Genomic DNA, 26,204 nt, shown 5'->3' with positions numbered 1-26,204 from the left:
GAAGAAGGAAAAAAAACTCGGGGCTGAAATTGGGTGAACAACTCCCGGAGTAGATGAAAGATATTTTCTCCTAACGAACTTGACCTTTTCATTGAATAGAACAGGTTCGATAGTTTGCACGTGTGCTGGTGTGCGTTGGTATGCTTCAGCTAGCTGCTTACATTAATAAACCGTTAATTCCCCCATTGATAAGGGGGAAGTCTCCTGAAAAAGTAAAAAAAAAAATCGCCCGAGAATGGTAAACTTTCACTGAAACATGCTTCAAGGTACAACCTGCTAGAACAATGTACACATGACGGGATGTTTGGACAAAAAAAAAAAAAAAATGTACCTGCGGTGTGGTCACATAAGTATACACATAGTGTCTGTCTATGGACGTACTACCGATACAGATCAACTTTTCAACCTGTTATGCGGCCTACGTATTAGAGCCTACAGTATGTATATAGAATGGACATGATGCGGTTGTGGGATGGACATTGGATTGTGAGACGCGACAGTGAAATAACAGTGGTCAATACGATGGGTGGATCGGAATTTTTTTTTGCTGAAAAAATTTCATGCCACCTTGTATAGCTATAGAGCTCGGATTTGCGAATTCATTTAGAATTTGGACGCAGTCGCAGCAGCGGTGACGAGGATGTCGGTAATTGATGAAATAGCCTGAAGCGCGCCTTTCTGAGATGAAATTCGCTTAAAAGGTGTTCATTTTTCGTGTAGCGGAGAAAGCGAGATATATAGATTATACATTAGCGGTATTTTCTTCTCTTCTTTTGCGCGAATCTCGCCTGGCTCGATTTTGCTCGAGTCTGTTTCCATTTGAAATGATAGTCGTCCGAGAAGGCCTCTAGAAGCGTGGTAGTAGATATTTTACTGTTCGTTAATGATGTTTTAATAAACGTAATATACAAAATCATCGTCGGGTATTGTGCGACTGGCTACGCGTCTGCGTTGTTGTAAATGACATGCTATTGTAAGCGGCCTACAACAAGTGCTATAAGAACCTTAATTCGATTGAATAAGTGAATGGAATTTGCAAGTATCATCGCGTAAGTTCGACCCGAAGTGTACCATGGGGTGTAAAGAGTACGCAGGTAGCGATATATTGTGTGCGATGGTGCTGGAGAAGTGAGCATGTTGCCTGCTTTGAAAATTGAAGAGGCAAACACCCTCTCAAGATGAAAAAAGTTCAACTTTTTGATTATGGAGAAGGAGGCAAGTAACTACTTGAGTAGTACCTACATCAAGAAGCGAGCAAAGTCTTGTTGAATACATTAGAGGAGAAGGTACAATTATAGGGGGTCCATATTTGTACCTTCTCCTCTATTTTTTATCCAAGGAAACCAGGAATTTATTTGAAGTTCTGAAAGAATCCTTCACCAGAGGGAAGTCTTCAAACACCAGCTTCCATTGATAACTGGTCGAGTCTCTAACAGAGATTTATTCATATTTTGGAACCTGGTAGGTAGGAAGTCGAAGTTGCCCAATCATCAATGCCCAGAACTTTTAGCAACGGATTTTACTCATTCAAAAACAAATTCTATTGACACCAAAAAAGGATAACACTAGGCAACGGCATATTTGTGTTCAGGTTGAAAATGGGCTTAATCAATGATTTAGACCCTGAAAAAAAAAAAAAAAAAAACAGAAAGGGATGTTTCAATTTGAGTTGTTTTTGTGGTCAGGAGAGATGATCAATGTTACAAAAGTGGCTGTTTTTGCTTTATTTCACGAGTTTGGGGCAACATCAGCATTATGTTAAAAAAAAAACAAGGTCATATTCAGATTCTACACACTTTTTCAAGTAAACATCTTTCCCCGATTTTTGATACAGCCCAGAGACAGTTGCTCACTCAAGGAGGCCTGGAGCATCCATACTTCCTGATATTCGGTAACCATGTCTACATACTTGCTATGCAGTACCGGGTGCTTTGTGGAATCCAAAAGTGATTCTATGCCCCAGTCAGTGCTGCCAGTGTGTGGGATCTTCTCCCATATGAACAATATCTTGGCATGCACAAACAGTTGAACCTACACCTTGCGATGTCGAGACCAGACTCATCTCCTCTTCTGCAGAAGTATTGAGGAGAAGAAGCTTGGGAAATTTAGCTTTAACCATGCTCGAGTCCAACGGCCTACTCACACTAGCGGAAGCCAATGAAGACATGGGCATATTTTTACAAGGGTCCTCCTTTGCACTGGCACACTGTGTCAGACAAGACCTCAGAATGTCTGCTGGGATAGTGAGGGACTTCATCTGCCACTTTGGAGGTACAGAGATGCTGCTGACCCAACCATACAATGTGGGGGAAGTAGCTACTCTAAAGCGTATAATTGAAGGAATAGTGAGCCAGGGTCACTACATAATATTCTGCATTGTCACAAAAATCCACAACTACGACAAATCAACATATGTGACGCGACGCGACAAAATCGACCTTCAAGCCGAAAACAAGTTTTTGAGTTATGGGGGGTTAAAGTTTTTAGTCCAGTTCTGCTCATTCAGTGGAAGCGCTTGCGTTCTAATCACATTCTCCGGCTAAACTGAGCTAAACATAGTCTTGGAAACGTTTCTTGTCTGTTTTGTGTGAACATCATTGGGTAAAATGGTTATTTACATTGAAACAGGAGGCTCAGTCGTGATTGCACTCATTTTTTCAATGTTTTTAAAATTTTGTTCATTATTTCAATTTTGAAATCGATCTGGAGGCGAAACAAAGCGTTCTATGAGAAAAATACATGGAGCAAAGTTGTAGAGAATTAAATTTCCAAAAACCTAGAACTGGTTTATTTTTCTCAAAAATGCATAGTTTTTCCCTTTTTCTCAAAAAACAGAAATTTTATGGTAATCATCATGAGGTTTTTGTTTTTTGAGAAAAATGGAAAAACTATGCATTTTTGAGAAAAATAAACCTGTTCTAGGTTTTTGGAAATTTAATTCTCTGCAACTTTGCTCAATATATTTTTCTCGTGGAATGCTTTGTTTCGCCTCCAGATCGATTTAAAAGTTAAAATAATGAAAAAATAAAAAAAAATCCAAAAAATGAGCTCACTTCTGACTGGATTACCCTGTATATGGAGTTATGCAAATCATAGGAACTTCTGGGTGGTTTTAAATGATTTTTGAATGTCCGAGTACCAAAAATCCGTCAAAAAGTGAACAATAATTTTTTAGGTCCGAAGGTCGATTTTGTCCCGTCACATCATATATAAGAACTTCTCCTTTGGCATCCAAAATTTTGCCAGGGAATGTACTAGAAGAAAAATCAAAAAACTTGCTATCCCACCCCTATTGACAAAAATTATGCGATGCATGCTTTTATGCATAGCACAAGCATGTGTGAATTGGGACTTTTTTCAAAAAAAGCATGCGATTCAGCCTGCAAATATCATGCGTAAAAGTAATGTTAAAGCATGTAAAATGAAATAAATATTGAAAAAAATTTTTGCCCTGGGCAGAGATCAAACCTGGGACCCACAGTTTCTGTTTTTCCGCGTTACCTAACCAACTCAGCCACTTCGCTGCTTGCAAAGAGTGGAGTTATTTCCTCATAAATGTTTGCACTTTTTGGACTTGGAAGAAAAATTTAAGAATTTAATAAGTTCACAATGCACAAACATTTATGTGAAAATAACTCCACTCTTCGCAAGCAGCAAAGTGCCCAAGTGGGTTGGGTGATGCAAGAACGTTAAAACTGCGGATCCCAGGTTCCATTCCCACCCAGGGCAGAAGATTTTTTTTTAATTTTTATTTAATGTTACATGCTTTAACATTGCTTTTACGCATGCTATCTGCAGGCCAAATCGCATGTTTATTTTTGAAAAAAGTCCAAATTCACGCATTACACATCAACACGCCTGTTTTTATGCATAATTTTGTCAATAGGGACAGATTGGATGTGGGCTGGACCAGCTTGACTGGGGCCAGGTACGGCCAATCATAGTGAGAGTATTCAGGGAGATACCTATCAACATCAATGTATGTAATTGGACCTCCTCCCCCAACACCCACTCTAAAACTAATTAATATCACTTGTAAATAGCTACATAATAATAGAGTAGGGGAGAGACGCCAAATATGGAATGTTGCCTAATATGGAATGCGACAATATCTCAAATGTTTACCATCGAAATCTACCGGCGATGGTCAGAATTGATTAAGCTAGTGAAATAACCAGGCTATACAAGTTTTGGTGGTGATCCGTAAAGTTATCTGTGTTTAATTGACAAAAATGTGATTTGATAACAAAAAAATTTTTCTCAATTCAAAAATTTTAGCAGAAAATTGCGCAAAAACATTTGTATGAAGATAGCTTCTAGAAGTGAAAAGTGAGTACTTTCAGAATATTTCATCAGTTTTTCTCGAAAGCTGCAAATAAAAAAGTTATGATCGTTTTTTATTCAGATTCTTTGGGTAGCCTATTATGGAATATGTTGTGTTTCTTATTTTTTAAGTATTCTTTTGATCACACATGTTCAAAACGTTGGTAATTATGCATCTTAGATGTATTTTAGGTCCAAAGTCGAATAAATTTGATTAAATACGTAATTTTATCCATCAATTTTTGAAAAAAAAATTTCCTTTCAAAGTCAGATAATTTCATGTTTTAAATTGATTAAAATGTGAATTTTGTTATTGTAGTCAAAGGTTTCAATTACTTATTACATTTCAAGTCAAATAAATTCATTTAAATACGTATTTTTGCGAGTAATTTTTGAAAAAAAAAACTATTCCATATTTGGGGACCATTTTTTCAAAGTCCAAAAATGACACTTTCTACAAAATTGGGAGTGGGGGGAAAAGTTTTTGGTTTTGAGAACTGAGCTTTTAGAGGGTGAAACTAGAGGCTTGCAGCTACCCATTGGTTGTTTGAGATCACCCTTAAGTTGATTTGGGGCTGAGCAATCTCAATTTTAAAGATAGTATTCCATATTTGGCGTCTCTCCCCTAACAAATTATCAAATACTCTCCCCAAATATAACTTATTTAATTTAATTTACATAGTACAATGGATGTATATTATAGCTCTATCCTAAGCTGAAGGATGGAAGAAACCTATGGTATGTGTCCCACTGTCCATCCTCAGCATCCAAAATTACTCCAACTCTATCCACCATGTAAAGTGGGGCCGAGTGTTCCCACTTTCACACAGAAATTTATAGCGCCGAAGTGAGTATTTTTAGCCTTTACAGATGGATGCAAAACAACATTTCTCAACTTCAAAATGGGAGATTTCATCCAAAAAGGGGAATTTTCAGCCACCAATAAACCTAAATTAAAGACTGGTAAATTAAATTGCCCTCCCAAAATGAGAAGCTTTAGACTTGAAAAATGAGCTTCTATACCATCAACCTAAAAAATCAAACATTAAATTATGAATAGATATGTAGGTAGGCACCTACAGTCTAACTGAGACGAATGTAAATAATATGTATTAAAGGCTGCCTTTTCATGTTTTTTTCATCTGATTCCTGAACGTTGAACGATGTTAAAAATTAACACGTCATCGAAAATGCTATGGTTTCACATTACTTTATACTTATTATTTTACGAGTCCGTCGAACTAAATCACCAAAATTGACGCACAAAGTACATACATCGATGTAAATTTGAAACACACCAGATGTGCAAAAAAAAGCACAATTGAACAGAACTCGCTATTAAATTCACACTAGCTGCATACGCTTTCTGTGCTACCAAATTAACAACAAAAAAAAAATCAGAATTTGATTGTCAAATTCATGGTAGGTAACAAAAAAATTCGAAAATGCTATCATTTCACATGGTATTTTATAGACCCATCGTTAAAACCAAATCGCAAAAATCGACGCACAAAGCACGTCGATGTAAATTTAAAACGCACCAGATGTGCAAAAAAGCATACCTTTAATAAATAGAATTTGCAATATTAAATTGACACCGCATACGCTTTCTGCGCTACTAAATTGATTTATCTATTGCAAGTTGCTCGTAGTTAGTTTACATGGTGTAAACATAAAACATATTGTAGGTACCTCTATTTATATGTGTAGTGAAAATTGCAACCGAAATTTATAAAAACATGAGAAATCATTACGTTACAGAACAGTTGGTATTTGAAAAATCGAGAGAGGACAAATTTCGCTCCGAATCAAACTATGACAATTTCAATCTCATTTCTATGCATGCTGACCACTTTTGGCCAATTTATAAGTGCTGCTGAATTCAACGATCTGCATGTTCAGAAATGGAACGATTACAAAGTAAGTGTTTTTCCCCTCCAAAAATTCAATCGCCGATTAATTTGATATTTTTATTCATGTTACACAGACACAGTTTGACAAAAAGTACGAAACCGCCGAGCTGGAGAACCAAAGAATGGCTGTTTTCGTAGAAAATTCCAATAAAGTAACCCAGCACAAGGAAAAATTTGAAAACGGTGAAGTAAAGTTTGACATGAAGATGAATAAATTTAGTGATATGGTAGGCTACATCCGTCTACGTTTAACCAAAACTCTTCATCACTCGTTGAAAAAATAACGATTACGGTTTTATTTTCAGACCGCCGAAGAGTTTAAGAAAACGCACGCATCTCATGGAAAGGTCCAGATAGACATGTCTTATTGTAGATATCAGTTTCCCAAGTACGATGAACGTCTAATTAAAGCATTACCTTCCAACCTAGGCAAAGCTCCAGAAAGTAAAAACTGGGTCAAAGAAGGAGCAGTAACCGATGTAAAAGACCAAGGTACATGTGCCAGTTGTTGGGATTTTGCGGCGGTAAGTTGGACAAAATAAGTTTATTCAAGCAATAGAAGGCAATTGCCACAATTTATCGTATCGTAATCGTTTCCGAATTCCCAGATCAGCACCATCGAATCTCACTACTATTTACATGGTCCGCAAAAAAAGCTCGTGTCACTTAGTACCCAGCAAGTTTTAGACTGCCTAAGTGCCACCCAAAAATATGGAACCAACAATTGCAAAGATGGGGGTTGTCCAGCGAGTGCATTGCAGTATGTGATCGACAATGGAGGAATAGACGCTGATCAATCCTACGGATATTTGGGAAAGGTACGACTACGAGTAGTAAGACTAAGAAATCACAAAGAAACCTCGGTCGAGTTTCCGGTACAATTTATTCACTCTGACAAAAATCTAAATTTTTAGGAGGGAAAATGCCAGTACAAATTATGTGAAAAAAAGGCTGCCATAAAAGATTTCAAGATTGTAATGCCAGAAGATGAAAAATTACTCAAAGAAGTAGTCGGTTTAATCGGACCAGTTACTTGTGCTGTCAACATTGATGACGATTTTCGATTCTACAGTTCAGGTGTGTAGGTACCTAAATTAGATCAATCTACTAACTACAGGTATTATTGAGCAGTATTTCGATAATTTTATATGTTCTGTTGTCTTGAAATATGTCAGGTATTTTTTCAAGCAATTGTTGCAAAAAGAAACCACGATCTGAAATGAATCACGATTTCGTAATAGTTGGCTACGGTTCGGAAAATGGAGTAGATTATTGGTTGTGTAAGAATGAATGGGGCAATGATTGGGGAGAGGGAGGGTATATAAGAATACGACGTAATACAAACGAATGCGGCATCGCACTTGAAAATTTATATCCAATAGTTTGAAATATGTATCTACCTATCATATTGTATTTTTTTATTAAGATGGAAAGCGAAAAAAATGTGGGCTGATTGTGGCCAAATTCTGTGCAGACTTTTATTTTTAATTGAAAGTAACGAGGAGGGAGATATGAGTCTTCAAAAAGTGAGCATATTCAAAAAAATCGTGGATTTTTTACTCCAGCTCTTGCTGAACAGCTGTTTTGGGGAAAATGACCACTTCCAAAGTATATGTATGTAGTATTTGAGATTCTGAGTCGATTTAGGTTATTGCCATCAAAATATAAGACCACTTTAAGGGTTATTCTGAGAAGTTGAAAATTTGCAAATCGTGTATTTTTATTTCAAAAATTTGAAACTTTTCATGATATTAGTCGAGGAGCCCACTTAAAGATCTATTGCACCCCCCTCGATCCTCCGGGACAACTTTTTCCTTATAGGGGGAGTCCTGAAGAACATTTCTAGCACTTGTACTAAAAAAAAAGTGGCCCTACTTACAAAATGGGGGCCATTTTGATTCACAGGTCAGCCAAAATCACAGATTTTGCGTTCCAACATAGGACTTGCACAAAATTTTTCAAACCGTACACATGTAGATTGAAAGATCAGGGAAAAATTTATCACCTGTCCATATTTCAAGTGCTAAAGTGCCTTTTTCGATTTTTGGTGAATTTTTGAAAATCAAATTTAGTCCAAAAATGAGGGGAAAAAATCAAAATTTTACCAAATTAACCAAGAAAGCTGAAATTTGGGATAAACCCCATTTTTGACATGTCAAAACGATTGGAAACTGTTTCAAACCGTTTTGAGCAGTTCTGGAGCCTCCAGCAAATTGTTGAAACTCAAAATTCATATAAAATTTCACCAAATGGAGTTGGATAACCGAAATTTACTCTGCAAACTAATTTCAATTCGCTACGAAGTCAACTTCAGGAGGATTTCAAGTCATTTTGGAGCCTCCAGCGATTTTTTGAAAATTCCTGGAGCCTCCAGTAGGTTTTTGAAACTTGAAATTTCCCCAAAATTTCATCAAACGGAGATAGAAAGTCGAAATTAATTCTGAAAACTAATTTCAATACACTACGAAGTCGACTTCAGGTGGGTTCAAGTCATTTTGGAGCATCCAGTGATATTTAGAAAATTACTGGAGCCTCCAGTAGATTTTTGAAACTTGAAATTCCCGCAACATTTCACCAAATGGAGTTGGCAAACTAATTTTAATACGATACGAAGTCGACTACATGGTGGTTTCAAAATGGTTTTGAAGCTTCCAGCTACTTTTAGGAAATTTAAATTCTCCAAAAAAAAACGCCATACGACCTTTCAAAAAGTTGCTGGAAGCTCCAAAACGACTTGAAATCCACCAGCAGTTGACTTCGTAGCGTATTGAAATTGGTTTGCAGAATGAATTTCGACTTTCTATCTCCGTTTGATGAAATTTTGGGAAAATTTCAAGTTTCAAAAATCTACTGGAGGCTTCAGTAATTTTCAAAAAATTGCTGGAGGCTCCAAAATGACTTGAAATCTCCCTGCAGTTGACTTCGTAGCGTATTGAAATTAGTTTGCAGAGTAAATTTCGGCTATCCAACTCCATTTGATGAAATTTTGTGGGAATTTCGAGTTTCAAAAATCTGCTGGAGGCTCCAGAACTGCTCAAAACGGTTTGAAACAGTTTCCAATCGATTTGACATGTCAAAAATGGGGTATATCCCAAATTTCAGCTTTCTTGGTCAATTTGGTAAAATTTTGATTTGTTCCCTCATTTTTGGCCTTAATTTGATTTTCAAAAATTCACCAAAAATCGAAAAAGGCACTTTAGCACTTGAAATTTTGACAGGTGATAAACTTTTCCCTGATCTTTCGATCTACCTTTGCACTTCAAAATATTTCTCTAATTTTACATTTTTGATGTTTTGAAATAAGATAAGGTGAAATTTGAAAAAATAAATAAAATGTTCAAAACACGAATTTACCTTAAATTAAGCGATTTGCAAATTTTCAATACTCAGCAAGACCGTGAAAAAGTGGTCGTTGGTCATTTTTTTCTCAAGACAGGTTGAGTGAAGGAGTTAGAACGAAAAAAATGCCCCCCTTTGAGTACATATCTCCCCTTCAGGGAAACCTCTGCAGATAAAATTTTTTCTGAGTAGCTTTAAACTCACAATAAAGGTCTCCACTCAATTTGGCCAAAATCCACTAACATTTTTTTGCGATCCAGGCTTATGTAAGTAGGTAATTATTGTAAGTATACTTATATTTACACAGCCTACCTAATTCTGATTAATATTTTTATGCCAATATTTTAATCAAATTTATTTTCATAATGTAATACCAGCTTAGGTATAATAAATTTGTTTCAAATGTGCCTTTATTTATTAAATTTTTGTTTGGGTGGGACGGCGGTTAGACTTACCAGGGGTGATCAAAATATTATTAGCCTTAAGAAATTACAATCTGGGTACTAAATTTTCACTCTGAAAAAATTGAAATTGTTTCCCCAAAACTGAAAATTTTATCCTGAAATGGAAAAGTTTATACAGACCCAAATTGATAATTTTTAAAGCTAAAAAATAATGATTTTTATGCTCACAGCACTAATAATGAATATTTTTAGCCCCAAAATGAAAACTTGTTTCCTTGAAAATAGCAGATTTCGGTCTCAAACATCACATTTTACTATTGAAAATGAAAAAGTCAGCCAAAAAAATGGATATTTCCAATTCTTAGAAACTGAAATTTTAGAGAAATAAAATTTTAATCTTGCAACACAAACTCTTACCCCAAATTCTAAAATGGAAATTTTTGCCCCAAAAGGTGGGCATTTGGGCCTGAAAAATGATTACCACGACTGAAAATTTCTGCTATTGGGCCCTTTATTCAAATATTAATTCCTGCATAAACCTCTAATTTCACGCAGCGCTGTTAATACGGCAACTCTACCGAACTGGATGACCCCCTTTTTGACCAGTCGAATACTTCAAAGTAGCCTTTTACGATTACGACAACATGCTTTCCGAAAGAAATGAAAAGTACCTACAAACAAAATTAGCGACTCGTTTATAGTACGAGTACGATATGAGATCATCCATGTTTACTACAATACAAAACACAAATAAACGATCATTTCGCGATAATTTCGCAAACAAAGATAAGAATCCGGTATTGTAAATTTCCTGATGAGCGATGAGATAGCTATCTGGCCATGAAACCTCTATCGCGAACACATGATAACTAACTCGAACAATAGCATGATTTTTGCTCCAATTCTGGAAGCGGTTTTATTACCTACTACGAATAAGACGACGCCGCCAACGCAAATATAAAGATTCCATTGAAAAATACTCGTTCATGTGGACGGTTCGCCTAACTGTTCAGGTATCTGCAAAATGCATTACTTACGTACGAAATAGAACTTCACACGATACATAATTACGTATTATGGAGTTGGAAGTTGGAGTAGACTCGATTTCGTCGATGATTAGGTGTAAATTGGTGGATAGATTGAACGTATTTTCAATGCATCTTAGTTAGGTATGATCTTATATAGGTAGTGGTATTTTTATGGCATATTTAGGTAAAGAAATGAGTAATCAGAGCTATGAGGTATTCTTCTTATTATTATAGATAGGTACTTTGGATACATATCATCGTGTTATGTTATAAACGTTCGCACTATCGCACAATCGTCGTCGTCCGTTGATTACTCATACCGCGTATAGTATTTATAACATCTTAAGAAAATGAATTACCTGTCAATGGCCGATCCGTTTCAAGAGAAACCTACATTTAGAGAAATTTTATGAATGCTTGTGGGACATCGCAGACCTTTTATCTGTCAGATTCTATCTACTTTATAATAGTCTACGACTATTACAGCCTGTGTACCTATAGATAGATGTGTACACTATAAAATGTATACCCATCTATAATAAAGATAGATGTACATTACGTACACATACTTAGTAAGTGTAGTATAAGCTACATGTTAATGGCGATTAAATTAATTGAATCGAATGCAAGACTTATAGGTAATGAAAATCGTAGCATCGGTATCTGCTTCCTACCTTGGATACGTAGGATATACTCGTAAATTGACACTGTTAATGATTTGGAATCGCTGCAGTCTCGTTCGTTTAATTTTGGCGTAGGTTGTTAGCACGAGGACGAAGACAAGCTCGGAAAATGACGAAGACAATCCGCATACTTCGTAGGGCAATAAGTAGGTTATATGCGCGGATATTGATTAATTACTTGTTGAGACACAGATTGAAATACATATCTGGGATTTAGAAGAGACCGTACTCGTAGATCGAAAGATACATGAAGGCAAAACAGTTTACAAATGGGCACTCCAGATTAGGGATTCATTTCAAAAGCAGAGATATGTTTCGAATAGATATTGGTACCAGTTTTCACCTGCAGCTTCTTTAAAATTGGACGAAGGAAGATGAGCAACGTGAGGCTTTTAAACTTAATCCGCGACCGTTAATGGTATTCAACGGATCTGGAATCTGAATCGAAGATATTGCGAAAAATGGTAGAGCTACCTAACTAAATTCTCACCTGCATCGTCGTAATTTTCGAACTCTATTATAAGAGAAAGTGAACGCTTTCGTATGTGTAAAGTCCTAACCTAACGCTTCTTTCTTCGCACACACAGAGGCGATCTACCTGTACCGAAAAGGAATAAATTAAAATCGATAGAACGAGAAATAGCGAGTAGAGACGAAATAAAAATAAATAAACGAAAAAAGAAAGAAAGAAAAAAAAACGAGAATATAATACCTAATCCAGATCGACTGGTAAAAGTTGAAAAGGTGCCTTGTTTAGTGTGTGGTACCTGCAGCCTGCGTCAAGTCAAATTCACCAACATGGTGGTCATCGACGAAGACGACGACGACGGTGGGAATTTGAATTGTGATCAAGTTGTTTATTGGATGGGTAGGTCTGGCTAATCGTGGTTAAATGGGTATCGATCTAGAGAGACGAGCATCAGCATCGCTCCTCATGAGTTTGAGACGGTTTCTGCGTCGTAGTCGTAATGTTTTAGAGTATTAGAAGCATGGTCTTCGAACACGTGTACTTCTCTATACTTGACCTTTCGAAACACTTAGCTGAACGCTGGAACCTGGTAGTCTGCTGTGCTGCGGTGTCTGGATGTGGAATTTGATAGGCTTAGGATGTGTATTTTGGTTTTCTTAAATCAACCGATATAGAGGATAATATCGCAGTCGAGTGTGGAGGTGAGTTTTTGTTTGTTCGCTTGACCTATATTTGAGATCACTCGCGAGGAACGTCCAGTTGCTTGGTCGAGATTTTTCAACTTTTTCCATCTTATGTGGCGATGAGTGCTTAGCTGGTTATGTCATAGGTGATGATGTAGCGTTGGTAATGCATTAGAGAAGTTATTTAAGAAAATAAGATGATCGAATTGGTATCGATGTGTGAGCTTATAGAGATTCAGAAGAAACGTATTTGGTTGAAGGATTTTCAGTTTCATTAACCTTATGTCAAAGTTCTCATAGTATACGGAGTGACCTGAAGATTCGTTTTTGGTTGTTTCAGTTCGATTTGAATTCTTTGAAAAAAAAAAATTAAAAGTTTCGAAAGAGCTCAAAAATGGTAATTTCGAGTCGATTGGTATTCGTTCGTGGACGATTCGCTCAAAAGTAACGAATCATTCGAGAACGACTGAATCACTTGGAAATCAAATCAGAAAATACCATGAAAATACGCAATAAAACAATCCGAAGCATTGCTCAATCTATCAATAAAAATTTGGAATGATTAGTTCGCGAACGATTCGTTCAAAGAAAAGAAATCGTTCGCGAACGAATGAACCGCCGAAAAATCAAATTATATGTAGGTATAGATCGTATAGATCGTATACCAGAACTCGGCATTTTTAATTCTGTCTTCAAAAACTCTCCTCAATTCGTTCGCGAACGATTTGCTCAGAATCTATGAATCATTCGAAAAATATTAAATCACCACCCTAAACCAAACTGTACAACAGTGAAATAGAGCGTGGAAAAATTTGACCTTTTCAAATCCATCGATGAGAGTTGAAGATGATTCGTTTGCCAATGATTTGATCGAAGGCGAAAATTGATCGCGGATTAATGAATCACCAATAAGTAAGTAAATCAAACCAGATAAATGATTAAAACCTGATATTAGGTACAAATTATCAAAAAAAAAATCGAATCTAATTCGTTCACGCGATATGTTTGGATAAAAAAAGCAAAAATTTGTAGAGAAAAAACAAATCGGAGAGGGGGGGGTGACCGGAGGGGTTTTGTATACCGAAATTTGACTTTTGAAAGAAAAATTCTCATCTTGACGGATGAAAATGTCATTTTCTGATCAAAAAACTCTCATTTTTGAAGACAGGAAATTCTCAATTCGGGTCTAGAAATCCCTTTTTCAGACAATAGGTGAATTTGGAATCAAAATCATCACTCTTGGAACCATAAAATGAAATTCCTGTTTTTAGGGGTAAAATTTCAGTTTTATTTGAAGACAAAAGTTCATTATTTTGGGAGTTGAAAATTCCCCAAGTTAGGACTGAAACTTACCATACTCGAGCTAAAATTTCAATTTTTTTCTGGTTGAAAATATGGGGCCTACATTATCGTATTTTTCCAACATAATAAAACTACATTTTTGAGGCTCAAATTTCCAATATAGAATTAGAGCTAAAAATTGCCATTTGAAGGGCTGAATAGTGAATATCAACAATGGAATTCTAATGCAAAAACTAGGTAAACTTGGTTTCTCTCACAATTTGTGGAATTTGTTCTGGTCTTATCTGAATGGAAGGGTGCAATATGTGACGCGGCACGACAAAATCGACCTTCGAACTGAAAATAAGTTTTTGAGTTATGGGGGTTATAGTTTTCAGTCCAGTTCTGCTCGTTTAGCGGAAGCGCTTGCGTTCTAATCACGTTCTCCGGCTAAACTGAGCTAAACATAGTCTTGGATAACGTTTCTTGCCTGTTTTGTGTGAATATCACTGGGTAAAATGGTTATTTACATTGATACAGGAGGCTCAGTCATGATTGCGCTCATTTTTTCAATTTTTTTTGTATTTTTTCATTATTTTCAATTTTGAAATCAATCTGGAGGCGAAACAAAGCGTTCTATGAGAAAAATACATCGAGCAAAGTTGTAGAGAATTAAATTTCCAAAAACCTAAAAGAGGTTTATTTTTCTCTAAAATGCATAGTTTTTCCGTTTTTCTCAAAAAACAGAAATTTTATGGTAATCATCATGAGGTTTTTGTTTTTTGAGAAAAACGGAAAAACTATGCATTTTGGAGAAAAATAAACCTCTTACAGGTTTTTGGAAATTCAATTCTCTACAACTTAGCTCGATGTATTTTTCTCGTAGAATGCTTTGTTTCGCCTCCAGGTCGATTTAAAAGTTAAAATAATGAAACAATTTTTAAAAAACCAAAAAAATCAAAAAAATGAGCACACTTCTGACTGGATTACCATTTATATGGAGCTATGCAAATCATAGGGACTTCTGGGTGGTTTTAAATGATTTTTGAATGTTCGAGGACCAAAAATCCGTCAAAAAGTGAAAAATAATTTTTTAGGTCCAATGGTCGATTTTGTTGTGCCGCGTCACATATGTGTCTTATAAAAACAAAATATCCAGGATATACCACTGTCCATCTGGTGTCCCCCAGGGTTCAAACTTGGGTCCCCTATTCTTTCTATTGTTTGTAAATGACCCAGCATGTGTGCTGAAAAATTCAGAGAGTCTGCTCTTTGATGATGATGCAAAGATACATACAAAAATTTAAACTATAAAGGATTTCCAAGAACTTCAGACAGATTTGGATATGTTTGTTGAATAGAGTATTGAAAACAAACTTCCCCTGAACATTTCTAAATATGTAACAATTACATTTACTCAAAAAAAAAAAATTTTGTAGGGTGCGCATACACACCCGTACAACAATGACCATGCAAATTTCAATGTGAATGTTGACCCATCCACATTCGTCATTTTTGGGTGCCACATGTCAATGTGAATTTCGACCCTGTGTCGAGGTAATTGTTGACTGATGTTGATCTGCATTTGTGTCGACAATTGGCTCAACACAGGGTTGAAATTCACATCCACATGGGGCATCCAAAAGTGACGGATGTGGATGGATCGACATTTACATCAAAATTTATGTCGACCTCCTGCTTTGTAAAATTATAAAATTTGAGTTTAAAAATTAAAAATTTTTTTCCAAAAATTATATCCTCTGATGTGGCTATTGCTCATGCTGAAAACTGCATCGACGCAAAGTCCACTTCCGAAGAAGTACAGATGAAAAGTCTGTACAATCAAATAGTTGAACAGAAATTCCTTATATCAAAGATGGTGCAATACTTTATCTAAGAGTACTAAACTAATCCATTTTTCATGTCGACATGTCGATGTTAATGTTGATATGAAATTCGACATCAACAAATACATCCACAATTTCAACATCATATTATCTACAACTCCAAACTGTGGAAAAGTGAATAATTTCATCAATTCCCTAAAAAATTTGTTTTCCTCATTGAACAAGATCATATTTTTAAATGTTTACTATAAACTTTTAAACACTAAAACAGAAATTTTTATTCTGAAAAATTGGTCAACATAGTTGTAGTGTCAAGATGGCATGTTGAGGTATCAGAAATAATGAGGAAATTTCAAAACTTTTCATTTACCTGGCTTTTGTATAGATAGAAGATTCCTACTAAATAATTAATTGATCACTTTTCCATCAATATGCTGGAAAAAATGTCGTCGATGTAAATTAATGTTGATGTTGACAATTGTTGTGCGGGCAGTCAATGGGGAAGAACTTTCTCGCTTAACAGCAGTTAGGGACCAGGGTGTAAATCTTGATGTGGGGCTTACCTGCAAGTATCATGTCAATACTGTGTTAGTCAAGGCAAGAAGGATGGCGTATTTTGTGGTCAGAAATTCTGCGCACTCCAGGAGGATAAGCACGTTTAAAAGTTTATATTTCTCATGCATAAGATCAATCCTTGAGTTTGGAATACTAGTCTGGTTTCCTCATCTACCAAAAAATTTATAAAAGAACTTGAAAAAAATTCAAAAAAGATTTCTAAAATACCTATATTGGAAGACTTTCAAAAATTATCCTCATGACTTGACACAAAAAGAACTTTTATGAGGATTTGAAATTGACTCGTTAGAAAAAAGATGAGAAATAATCGCATTGTAATATAAATGACAGTAATGTTTTGGGAAAAATCAATTTCTGAGCCCCGAAAGTCCATTCTAGACAGAAAAAAACATTCTCCTTGAGCAATTACCATACATCTAGGATGAAGGTGTCTCCTATGGATAACGTCATGGGCATCTCAGATGCTTTTCTCTGTAGATGTGCAGATGCGGATATTTTTTGGATGGGTGGGTCATGCCTTCGGGCATGTGGTTAAGGGGACATGGGAATAGGGGCATGGGTGAATTGGGAGTTACTTGTCAGCCACCTTGATATTTTTTTTCTGGTTGGTTTCATTTTTCTTTTTTTTGTTTTTGTTTTGTTTTTTCCCCTCTTAATGAATCACCATTTATTAATGTTTACTTATCTTTTGTTTTTAGTATCTTTTTCTTTTGTTTCTGGTTATTTCTCACTTTACTTCCTTATTTTTTGTATTTTTATGTTTTTGTATTTTTTCCTCCTGAAATTTGCTTCTGGCTGTTGGAGAGACCTAAATTGTAAAATAAAATAAATAAAAATAAAATATTGCGTTAGAGGATGAGAATTAACATTTTAGTAGGTACATACCAAAAATTTCCATTGCAAAATTAAAATTTCAGCTTCTACAAAATTAAAATTATTCCCACATTTTTTGGCCAATTTTTCAATTTTTCTAGCTAAAAGGTAATTTTTGAGACCAAAGTATGACATTCTCAGAAAAACGGTTTCCATTTAAGGGCTAAGAATTCCATTTTTGGAGCCTAAAGTGTCATTTTCAGGACCAAAAATTTTCATTATTAGGGCTGAAATTTCCGTTTTTGAAAGATAAAAGTCATCATTTTTTGGCTAAAAATTCTCAGTGCTGGTCTGAAATGAAATGATTTTAATTCTTAGGGAAACAGTTTCAGTTACTCGTATACAAGATTTATTTAAAATATAATGTACTTAAGTTAAGTTTGTAAAAGTACTTATATGTGTATTGTGTATACTGAAACAATGAATAAATGAAGTTTTTTCAGAATCAAAATTTAGAATCTGGATTATCATTTTTTTTAAAGGCTAAAAGTTTCATTTTCGGAACCAAAAACTCCCATTCTCAAGGGATTAGTTTCCATTTTGGAGGCTTGGAGCTATAAAAATATGGTTGATGACTTCGCTCAAATCAGGAGAGATTTTAAGTGCTTAAGTTGCCATTTTAAGAATTTCTCATTTTGAGGCCAAAGTTTTCATTCTAAATTTATAAAATTTCGTACTTTTCAAGCAAATAATAGTTCTCAATTTGGGCTCTGAAACAACGCACCCATTTTGCGTTATAAAAATTAAAATTCTCATTTTGGAGGAGAAAATCCCAATTCTTTCAGGTTAAAAATTTAGATTCCGAGTTATGATTTGTAGGACGATGAATTTTCATTTTCATTGGGCCATTAGTCAAAAATAGAACAAAACTGTTTCATTTCTTACTTAGTTCAGCTGATACGAGTTTACTATACAACGTAGATGGATGTTCCAAGAATTTTGTGCAATCTGAGAGACTTGGAAAATTAGTACAGAGTTAGAGATCCTCAAGGCCAGACATTTTTTCCCTTCGACGATAACCGATGTGAAACTTTTAAACGCCCAAATATAGGTTAAGCTTTTACTGGAACCAGGATATATTATAGTGTATAGGTATCCATTGTTGTCCAGCTCGGGCTCGGTGCGGACTTAATTAATAAGAATAACGATACGGTTAACACTTGAGATATTCATAGCTTTCTTCTGCTCATATCTCTATATATACGACAAACAACGTTGAGGTATAAAACGAGAGAAAAGTCCAATGTTTAAGGCCTAAAAAGTAAAATTGTACCTAACAATACTGGTCGGCGCACACTCGCACCAGCGTATGTGCGTTTAATAAAAGGTCTTTTACACCGACAATGCTAATTACAAAGTGTATATTTATTAGAATCTAAAACGCAACTCGTACATGCAGAGGAGAGCCGAGAGGTAATAACTTATATTATAATATGTGCGTACTTATATGTATAGTTTATTGGTCGGTTAAAGTTGAAAAAATATATAAGGAATCTAGCGAGCGACTGCAGTGAGCTATATGTAGTATGTACCTATTCATCTGTGCAAGGCCATCGCGTCTATTATATTATTACATGATGTTCCCACAGTTTCGAAGTTTGGAGCACCATCATCCTCATCATCATCGCCGCATCGAAAACGTCTGCATGTGTAAGTGTGTATGGGTTTAGTGACCTAGTTTTGCTGCCAGATTCGGACCATCGATTCATATATATTTAAAAGCACATCCTAGAATATCAATTGTGATTAATGACGTGTTCATAAGCACACACACATATCTATCTGATGTCTGTGCCTTTACCTTTGCCTATAAACACACCAAGATAGGTTGATACACTCGAGAGAAGAGTAGGTAGGAAACATTTTTCAAAGATGCTGGATCGTCGCATCTAATTAAATACTGTATCTATCCTTTAGAAGAAGATATAAGTTAATATACCGCTGCCGATGTCGCGCATTGATTAATTACCTACAAATTGTGCATAAAGTTTTGATATACGACGATTGTATATTATTTTATTGCGCGATTATTTATCTTCGTTGCTATAGTGGCAGTTGGAATTTGTGTTTGGGCCAATGCGTTGCCAAATGTGAGCTTTTTCTTGTACATACGTAGTTTTCGCAGAAGCTACTGCTGTACCTACGTAGCAAATACCACCAATTCCTTTTAGTGTGTCGCTATTGATGAGAAGAGTGTTTTATGATTGAAGATGACTCGACTGTGTTTGTTTTATGATTGTTTTGGTTGAATATTGATTACGGTTTAGCATGGCACTGGGAGTGGACTGTGGTATCCAGGTATATTTTACGAGTGTTGATGTAAATGTGGAGGAAAGTCGTCCATCAAAGGAGAAGTGAAATTTTCGAAGCAGAATAACGCACTATTAAGGTTATTGGACCCTGCTGACCAGTAATTGAATGTGAGCACTTTTGAAAATTCTCTGGAAATGCAGAAGTAAAAAATATATTATATTTCACTTTTGGAGTATTCGAATTTGCTCATACTCAAAAAATATAATCAGTCATTAAAATTTGAACTATGATTCTTTTTTACCACAGACGCATCAAAGTTTTCGAGTTTTTACTTCTTTTTTCAGCACACTAGTCGCAAAGGAGGACCTGAAGCTCCATGGATGAGGTTTAATGAAGAAAACTAAGGCTATATTCGTGTTCAGCATTATCGAAAACATAATATTTAACGTGTCACACGGATATAAAACCCTTTTTTTGACTTTTACCTCCTTTGGGGAGGTGCTGGGAGCCGTGAATGGGGTCCAATCAAAAAACTGATGTCATATTCGCGTTCAGCGTCACCAAAAACATACAATTCGATATATCACATGCCCCAGATTTTTTCTAGATAGTTTTGCCCAAATTTGGAGGAGGAGGTGCTCCCCTCCGGCTCCATTAAAAGACCCTATCCCGAAAATTAAATAAGTACATATTTGGAAAAATCACCAAGAAGTACATACCTACATTTATGGAAATTTTTTCAGAATTTTAAATTATAGCTCCTACATACAGTACAGCGTCATTTTGAAATTTGAACTTGCAATTTGAAAATTCAACTTTCAACTTTTGAAAATTTCAAAATACTTGAAAAGTTCAAAATGCAATTCCCTTTTGAACTGTGAAATCAGTTTTGATCAAAGTAATGTATCATAGATTTGGAGATATATACGCTGTTGGAAAATTTTTCATTTATGGGCAGAGTCTTTATGTAAATAAACACTTTTTCAAGTAAAACCTTCCCCCAGTCTCCCAAATGATGTTGGTTCCCTATAAAGTCCTTCAAAGTCGAAAAAAAACAGCAAAAAATGAGAAATTTGCATCTCTAAAAATTTTTTGAAAATGTTTCATTTCTGGGCAGAGTATTTTTAGATAGGTAACTACATTTTCATGAAAAACTCTCTTTGGTCCTTCAAATGATGTTGGTTCCCCATATAGTCCCTCAATAAAGTCGAAAAAAAATCAACAAAAAAATAAGAAATTGACATCCTCACAAATTTTTAAAAAATGTTTCTTTTCTAGGCAGAGTATTTTTAGATACTTAACCACATTTTCAAGAAAAACTTCCTTTGATCCACCAAATGATGTAGATTGGATCAGTGGATGTTTTTTGCTTTAAACCTAAAAAACGAAATCTCATCGATAGGGAGGAATTCTAAACGATTTTTTCCAAGTTTTCAAAAGTTTTACGTTACAAGATGTCAGAATACCAATAAATCATCTGTGAAAATTTGACATAGGTAATTTTATCATACATGCTCTTGAAAGTCAAGCATAAAATCCAAACTTCTATTTCAATGTTGCTCAAAGTCAAAATGTCAGAAATTGGTAATTTTTCTACTTTTTTAAAAGTCTGACATGATGTCATGGATTTATCGACATTTATTTCAAGTTCTCGAAAGTCAGACAAAATATTGTACCCTAAAATTGTAAAAATATTTGTCATTGATGAATTTTTTCCAAGTTTTTAAACGTCGTCTGACATAATCTGTCCCCAAATCAAATTATTTTTATAAACTTAGGGAGAAATCAAGTTCCACTTTTTCATCGTGGGAGGGGAAGAGTAGAAAATATGAAATAGTGCTTTTCTGATGAAGATCGGCCAAATCCAAGGATTAAAATTTTAGAAGGGAGAAAAAGTAAAAATATTCATTAAAAACGTTTTTTTTTTTAGGAAGTGGACAACTTTTACGTAAAGAGGTCAAAAATATTCAGCAGTAAGTATTTATTTCTAAAGAAAATTTACCAAATGTAAGGATTAGAAGTCATTAAAAAAACATAAAAATTTCAATTTTCGGATTTCTTATCATTATTATATCTTGAGAACTGGACGGGGAGGGGGAGGGGAGGGCATTCTCACTAACATGGTTGAAGAAATTTTGTTTAGAAGATTTTGTCTGATACTTTGATTTTTTCATATTTTGTAAAATTGGAGAGCTCATCGGCACCATTTTTTTTCACTGAGGGGGCTGAAAATTTTATAGTGTGATTTTCTCACCTGAGGTAACTACTTTAAGGAGTGGGAGAGGAAAAAACGAAAAAAAAAATCATCCACAATATATAAAAGTAAAGTACATGCTGCTATCTAAAACGGTATATCGTTACAAATTAGTGCAATAAGCCGGCTCGTGAGCTCTTCCAATGGCACTCTTAAAAATAGTAATGTAATCTAGACACTTTGTATAGCATATTCTAGATAATATGCATAACTGGCGTAGATACGTATAAATAAATAGGTCGCAAACGTCGTAAAAAAAAATATTCGCCCCAGGAGTAATGCACCAGCATCACCGAATCGGAATGCCGTGCTCGAAAATGAAATGGAAAATGATCAGCTATCTACTCGTAACTACCTACCTACTCGTAGAAGCAGCCACCACCCAGCTTCGATAAAGTATTCTGGTTTTGATAAATTAACGCAAAAATCTTCGAAATGTTATTCTTTCTTTTTTATTTTCGTAAGCACAAGCGCACAGGTGCACACTGCAGAGAACTGGAGATATTATAATCGAACCGGTCTCATCTTACAGCCTATAAATGTATGATGTATATCTTCTGACACGACGCATTTTTCAACATTTCTAGCGTGTTTTTTTCTTTTTCCTTTTTGCGGATTAGCAATTAATAACGCGAACTGTCGGTCAAACCGCGCCGCGGTATCATTAGGATACCAACTGGTGAGATGATTCGAGAAGAAAGTCACCAATTTTGTGAGAAGTCGTAAAACAGTCATGATTTTGAATCGAAATCGTGACTTTGGTCTTGTGCATCTAATTATTACACGCTTCTCATCGCAATCACAATCGTCGATGTTTCGACGTCTTTTCATAAAATTCATCGGGATTTTAGTGAATGGTCTGTGGTGAAAATAATTTTCGTGCCCTCTTCCCCCCATCCGAATTATTCCAAAATCGTCGATTTTATTGCAACAAATCACTCGAAACTTTGTCTACCCGCTAAAGTCGACCCTTCACTCCTCCCTCTGGGATCGATGACAACTACATACTTTCTGGCCAATCTGAAGCTTACAGGAAAAGTCAACGTTTTTCCAACTGAAATCATACTTACATATGTAGAAAATCTTGAAAATTTGTGTTCACTGTTCATCTACTTCCAAATATTGAACAAAAAATGCTATTTTGTTGCAGACTTTATTTTTCATTGGTGAATTTGATCAAAATCAGTACCTACTAAAAGATTGATTTCTCCAGTGGGTACCTATTTTCAAAACAGTAATATTAGTCGGGGAGCCCGCTCAAGGATCTGTTGCACCCCCCTCCCCTCCGACGGTCCTCCAGGACAACTTTTTTCTTCAAGGTGGAGTCCTAACGACCATTTTTAGCCCTTGCACTCAAAAAAAAAGTGGCCCTACTTACAAAATGGCGCTATGGCGGCCATTATGATTCACAGGTCAGCTGAAATTGCAGATTTTGCGTTCCAACATAGGACTTGCACAAAATTGTTCAAACCGTACAACGGTAGATCGAAAGATCAGACAAACATTTATCACCTGTCAAAATTTCAAGTGCTATAAGTGCGTTTTTCAATTTTTGGTGAATTTTTGAAAATCAAATTTAGGCCAAAAATGAGGGAAAAATCAAAATTTTACCAAATTGACCAAGAAAGCTGAAATTTGGGATACAACCTATTTTCGACTTGCCAAATCGATTGGAAACGGTTTCAACCCGTTTTGAGCAGTTCTGGGGCCTCCGGCAGATTTTTGAAAATCGAAATTTCAAGAAAATTTCATCAAATAATGGAGTTGGATAGTCGAAATTTACTCTGCAAACTAATTAAAATACGCTACGAAGTCGACTGCTGGTGGATTTCAAGTCGTTTTGGAGCCTCCAGCGACTTTTTGAAAGATCGTATTGCGGTTTTTGGAAAATTGAAACTTCCAAAAAGTAGCTTTAAACCGTTTTGAGCAGTTCTGGAGCCTTCAGCAGATTTTTGAAACTCGAAATTTCCAGAAAATTTCATCAAATGGAGTTGAATAGTCGAAATTTATTTTGCAAACTAATTTCAATACGCTACTAAGTCGACTGTAGAGAGATTTCAAATCGCTTTGGAGCCTCCAGCGATTTTTTGAAAATTCCTGGAGCCGCCAGCAGATTTTTGTAACTAAATTTTCACAAAATTTCATCAAATGGAGATGGAAAGCTGAAATTTGCTCTACACTCCAATTTTAACACCCTTTGAAGACGACTTCAGCTGAGTTCAACTGTTCAAGTCATTTTAGAGCCTCCAGCGACTTTTTGAAAATTACTGGAGCCTCCAGTAGATTTTTGAAGTTGACTACGTCGTGGTTTCAAATGGTTTTGAAGCTTCCAGCTACTTTTTGGAAATTTCAATTTTCCAAAAACCGCCATACGAGCTTTCAAAAAGTCGATGGAGGCTCAAAAACGACTTGAAATCCACCAGAAATCGACTTCGTAGCGTTTTGAAATTAGGTTACAGAATGAATTTCGACTTTCCATCTCCGTTTGATGAAATTTTGGGAAAATTTCAAGTTTCAAAAAACTACTGGAGGCTCCAGTAATTTTCAAAAAATCGCTGGAAGCTCCAAAACGACTTGAAATTCGCCTACAGTTGACTTCGTAGTGTATTGAAATAAGTTTGTACAGTAAATTTCGACTATCCAACTCCATTTGATGAAATTTTGTGGAAATTTTGAGTTTCAAAAATCTGCTGGAGGCTTCAGAACAGCTCAAAACGGTTTGAACCCGTTTCCAATCGATTTGGCAGTTCGAAAATAGGGTAAGTATATCCCAAATTTCAGCTTTCTTGTTCAGTTTGGTAAAATTTTGATTTTTCCCTCATTTTTAGCCTGATTTTCAAAAATTCACCAAAAATCGAAAAACGCACTTTAGCACTTGAAATTTTGACTGGTGATGAATTTTTGTCCGATCTTTCGATCTACCTTTGTACGGTTTGAAAAATTTTGTGCAGCTGACCAGTCAATCATAATTGCTGCCATTCTGTAAGTAGGCCCACTTTTTTTTTTTGAGTACAGGGGCTAGAAATGTTCCTTAGGACTCCACCTTGAAGAAAAAAGTTGTCCTGGAGGATCGTCGGAGGGGTGGGGGGGTGCAACACATCCTTGAGCGGGCTCCCCGACTATATCTCTTGCCGTTCCAAATTCCAAGACAGACCTGTGGTTCTTTTGAAGCGACACCATTTCTTGAGGCTAAGTGCTCTACAAATCCTGATAATATTTAGCGGATGTCTGATGGGACACCCTGTATATATGTACATATGAATGATAAACCAACGCAATGCACATGTACGTAATAATGATAACAACATCGGATCTTCATTTCGCTTTCATCGACTTCTATATTAACCAATAATGCAGAGAGAGAGTTGCACTCCTAACGTCATACTAATCACAACGACGACGACTCGGAACCGTTATCCATTGATTTTTCCATCATCCTGTTCGTCTGATGATGCTCATGTGTAGGTATGTGTGTGTGCGTGTGTCTTTGGTGCACTGGCGACGGAGAATACGGCGACAACCACCAAGATTGAAAAATTACCGATTACATTATTGACAGATGTGCAATGATGGAATTGGAAATGACTGATGGGAATGTACTCGTACGAGTATTTTGCGGAATATCCGATTCGTGTATAAACGAGCACTTACACGCGACACAGAGCGTATAAATTTCTCTTTTATCAAACAATTTTTACTTAGATCAGACGAGTGAGAGAGAGAAAAGAAACGACCCGAGTCGAAAATTACTGTCAATTGTACCGTTCCCTATATCGCTGGTTTGATTGGATAGCCGTTATTGCTGCATGCTGCATCCCAGACGGCGTAATATCTACATTCGTAATGTGTAATATTGTAACAACGCTGCGATGGCTGCTGACTGCTGAGTGCTTCTTACTGTACGATGAGATGACAAAGATGGAAGAAAGTAAACAGCTCATAGGCCTAGCTGGATGCTTATTGTCTGCCCAACGCGACGCCTGCGTCCGTCTGCAAATTAATTTCGCTGCGACTGCGAGTCCATTAGATGATGAGATGACCTCGACGGGCGCTTGCCAAAAACATTAAGGAAGAATTATTAATTTTTAAATTGTTTCACTTCGTCATCTTATACTTAGTAGGTATAGTATTTACCTTGGACACGAACGAATCGCGTTTCCAAAAATTAACGAACTGTTGAGATACCGAACTAAAGTATAATACTAAATGGCTATTAAAAGTGAAAATGCTATACTTCTTTCTTATTGCTATAGGTACACGTAACGAGACATACACGCA

At 35.9% G+C, this 26,204-nt stretch overlaps 1 protein-coding gene across 1 annotated transcript; it reads left to right on the top strand.

Moving 5' to 3' along the window:
- The first annotated feature begins 6,165 nt into the window (after window positions 1-6,165).
- Window positions 6,166-25,994, top strand: LOC135838686 (cathepsin L-like). Its single transcript, XM_065354418.1, has 7 exons — window positions 6,166-6,243; window positions 6,311-6,424; window positions 6,542-6,772; window positions 6,845-7,054; window positions 7,151-7,313; window positions 7,412-7,570; window positions 25,720-25,994. Exons 1-7 carry the CDS (start codon window positions 6,166-6,168, stop codon window positions 25,992-25,994), a joined length of 1,230 nt encoding a protein of 409 aa, XP_065210490.1.
- The last annotated feature ends 210 nt before the right edge of the window (window positions 25,995-26,204 follow it).

Source organism: Planococcus citri, chromosome 3 (genome assembly GCF_950023065.1).
Source record: "Planococcus citri chromosome 3, ihPlaCitr1.1, whole genome shotgun sequence".
Taxonomy (NCBI): domain Eukaryota; kingdom Metazoa; phylum Arthropoda; class Insecta; order Hemiptera; family Pseudococcidae; genus Planococcus; species Planococcus citri.
Note: the sequence above shows the minus strand (reverse complement) of the source record. Positions and strands in the feature narration are given on the sequence as shown.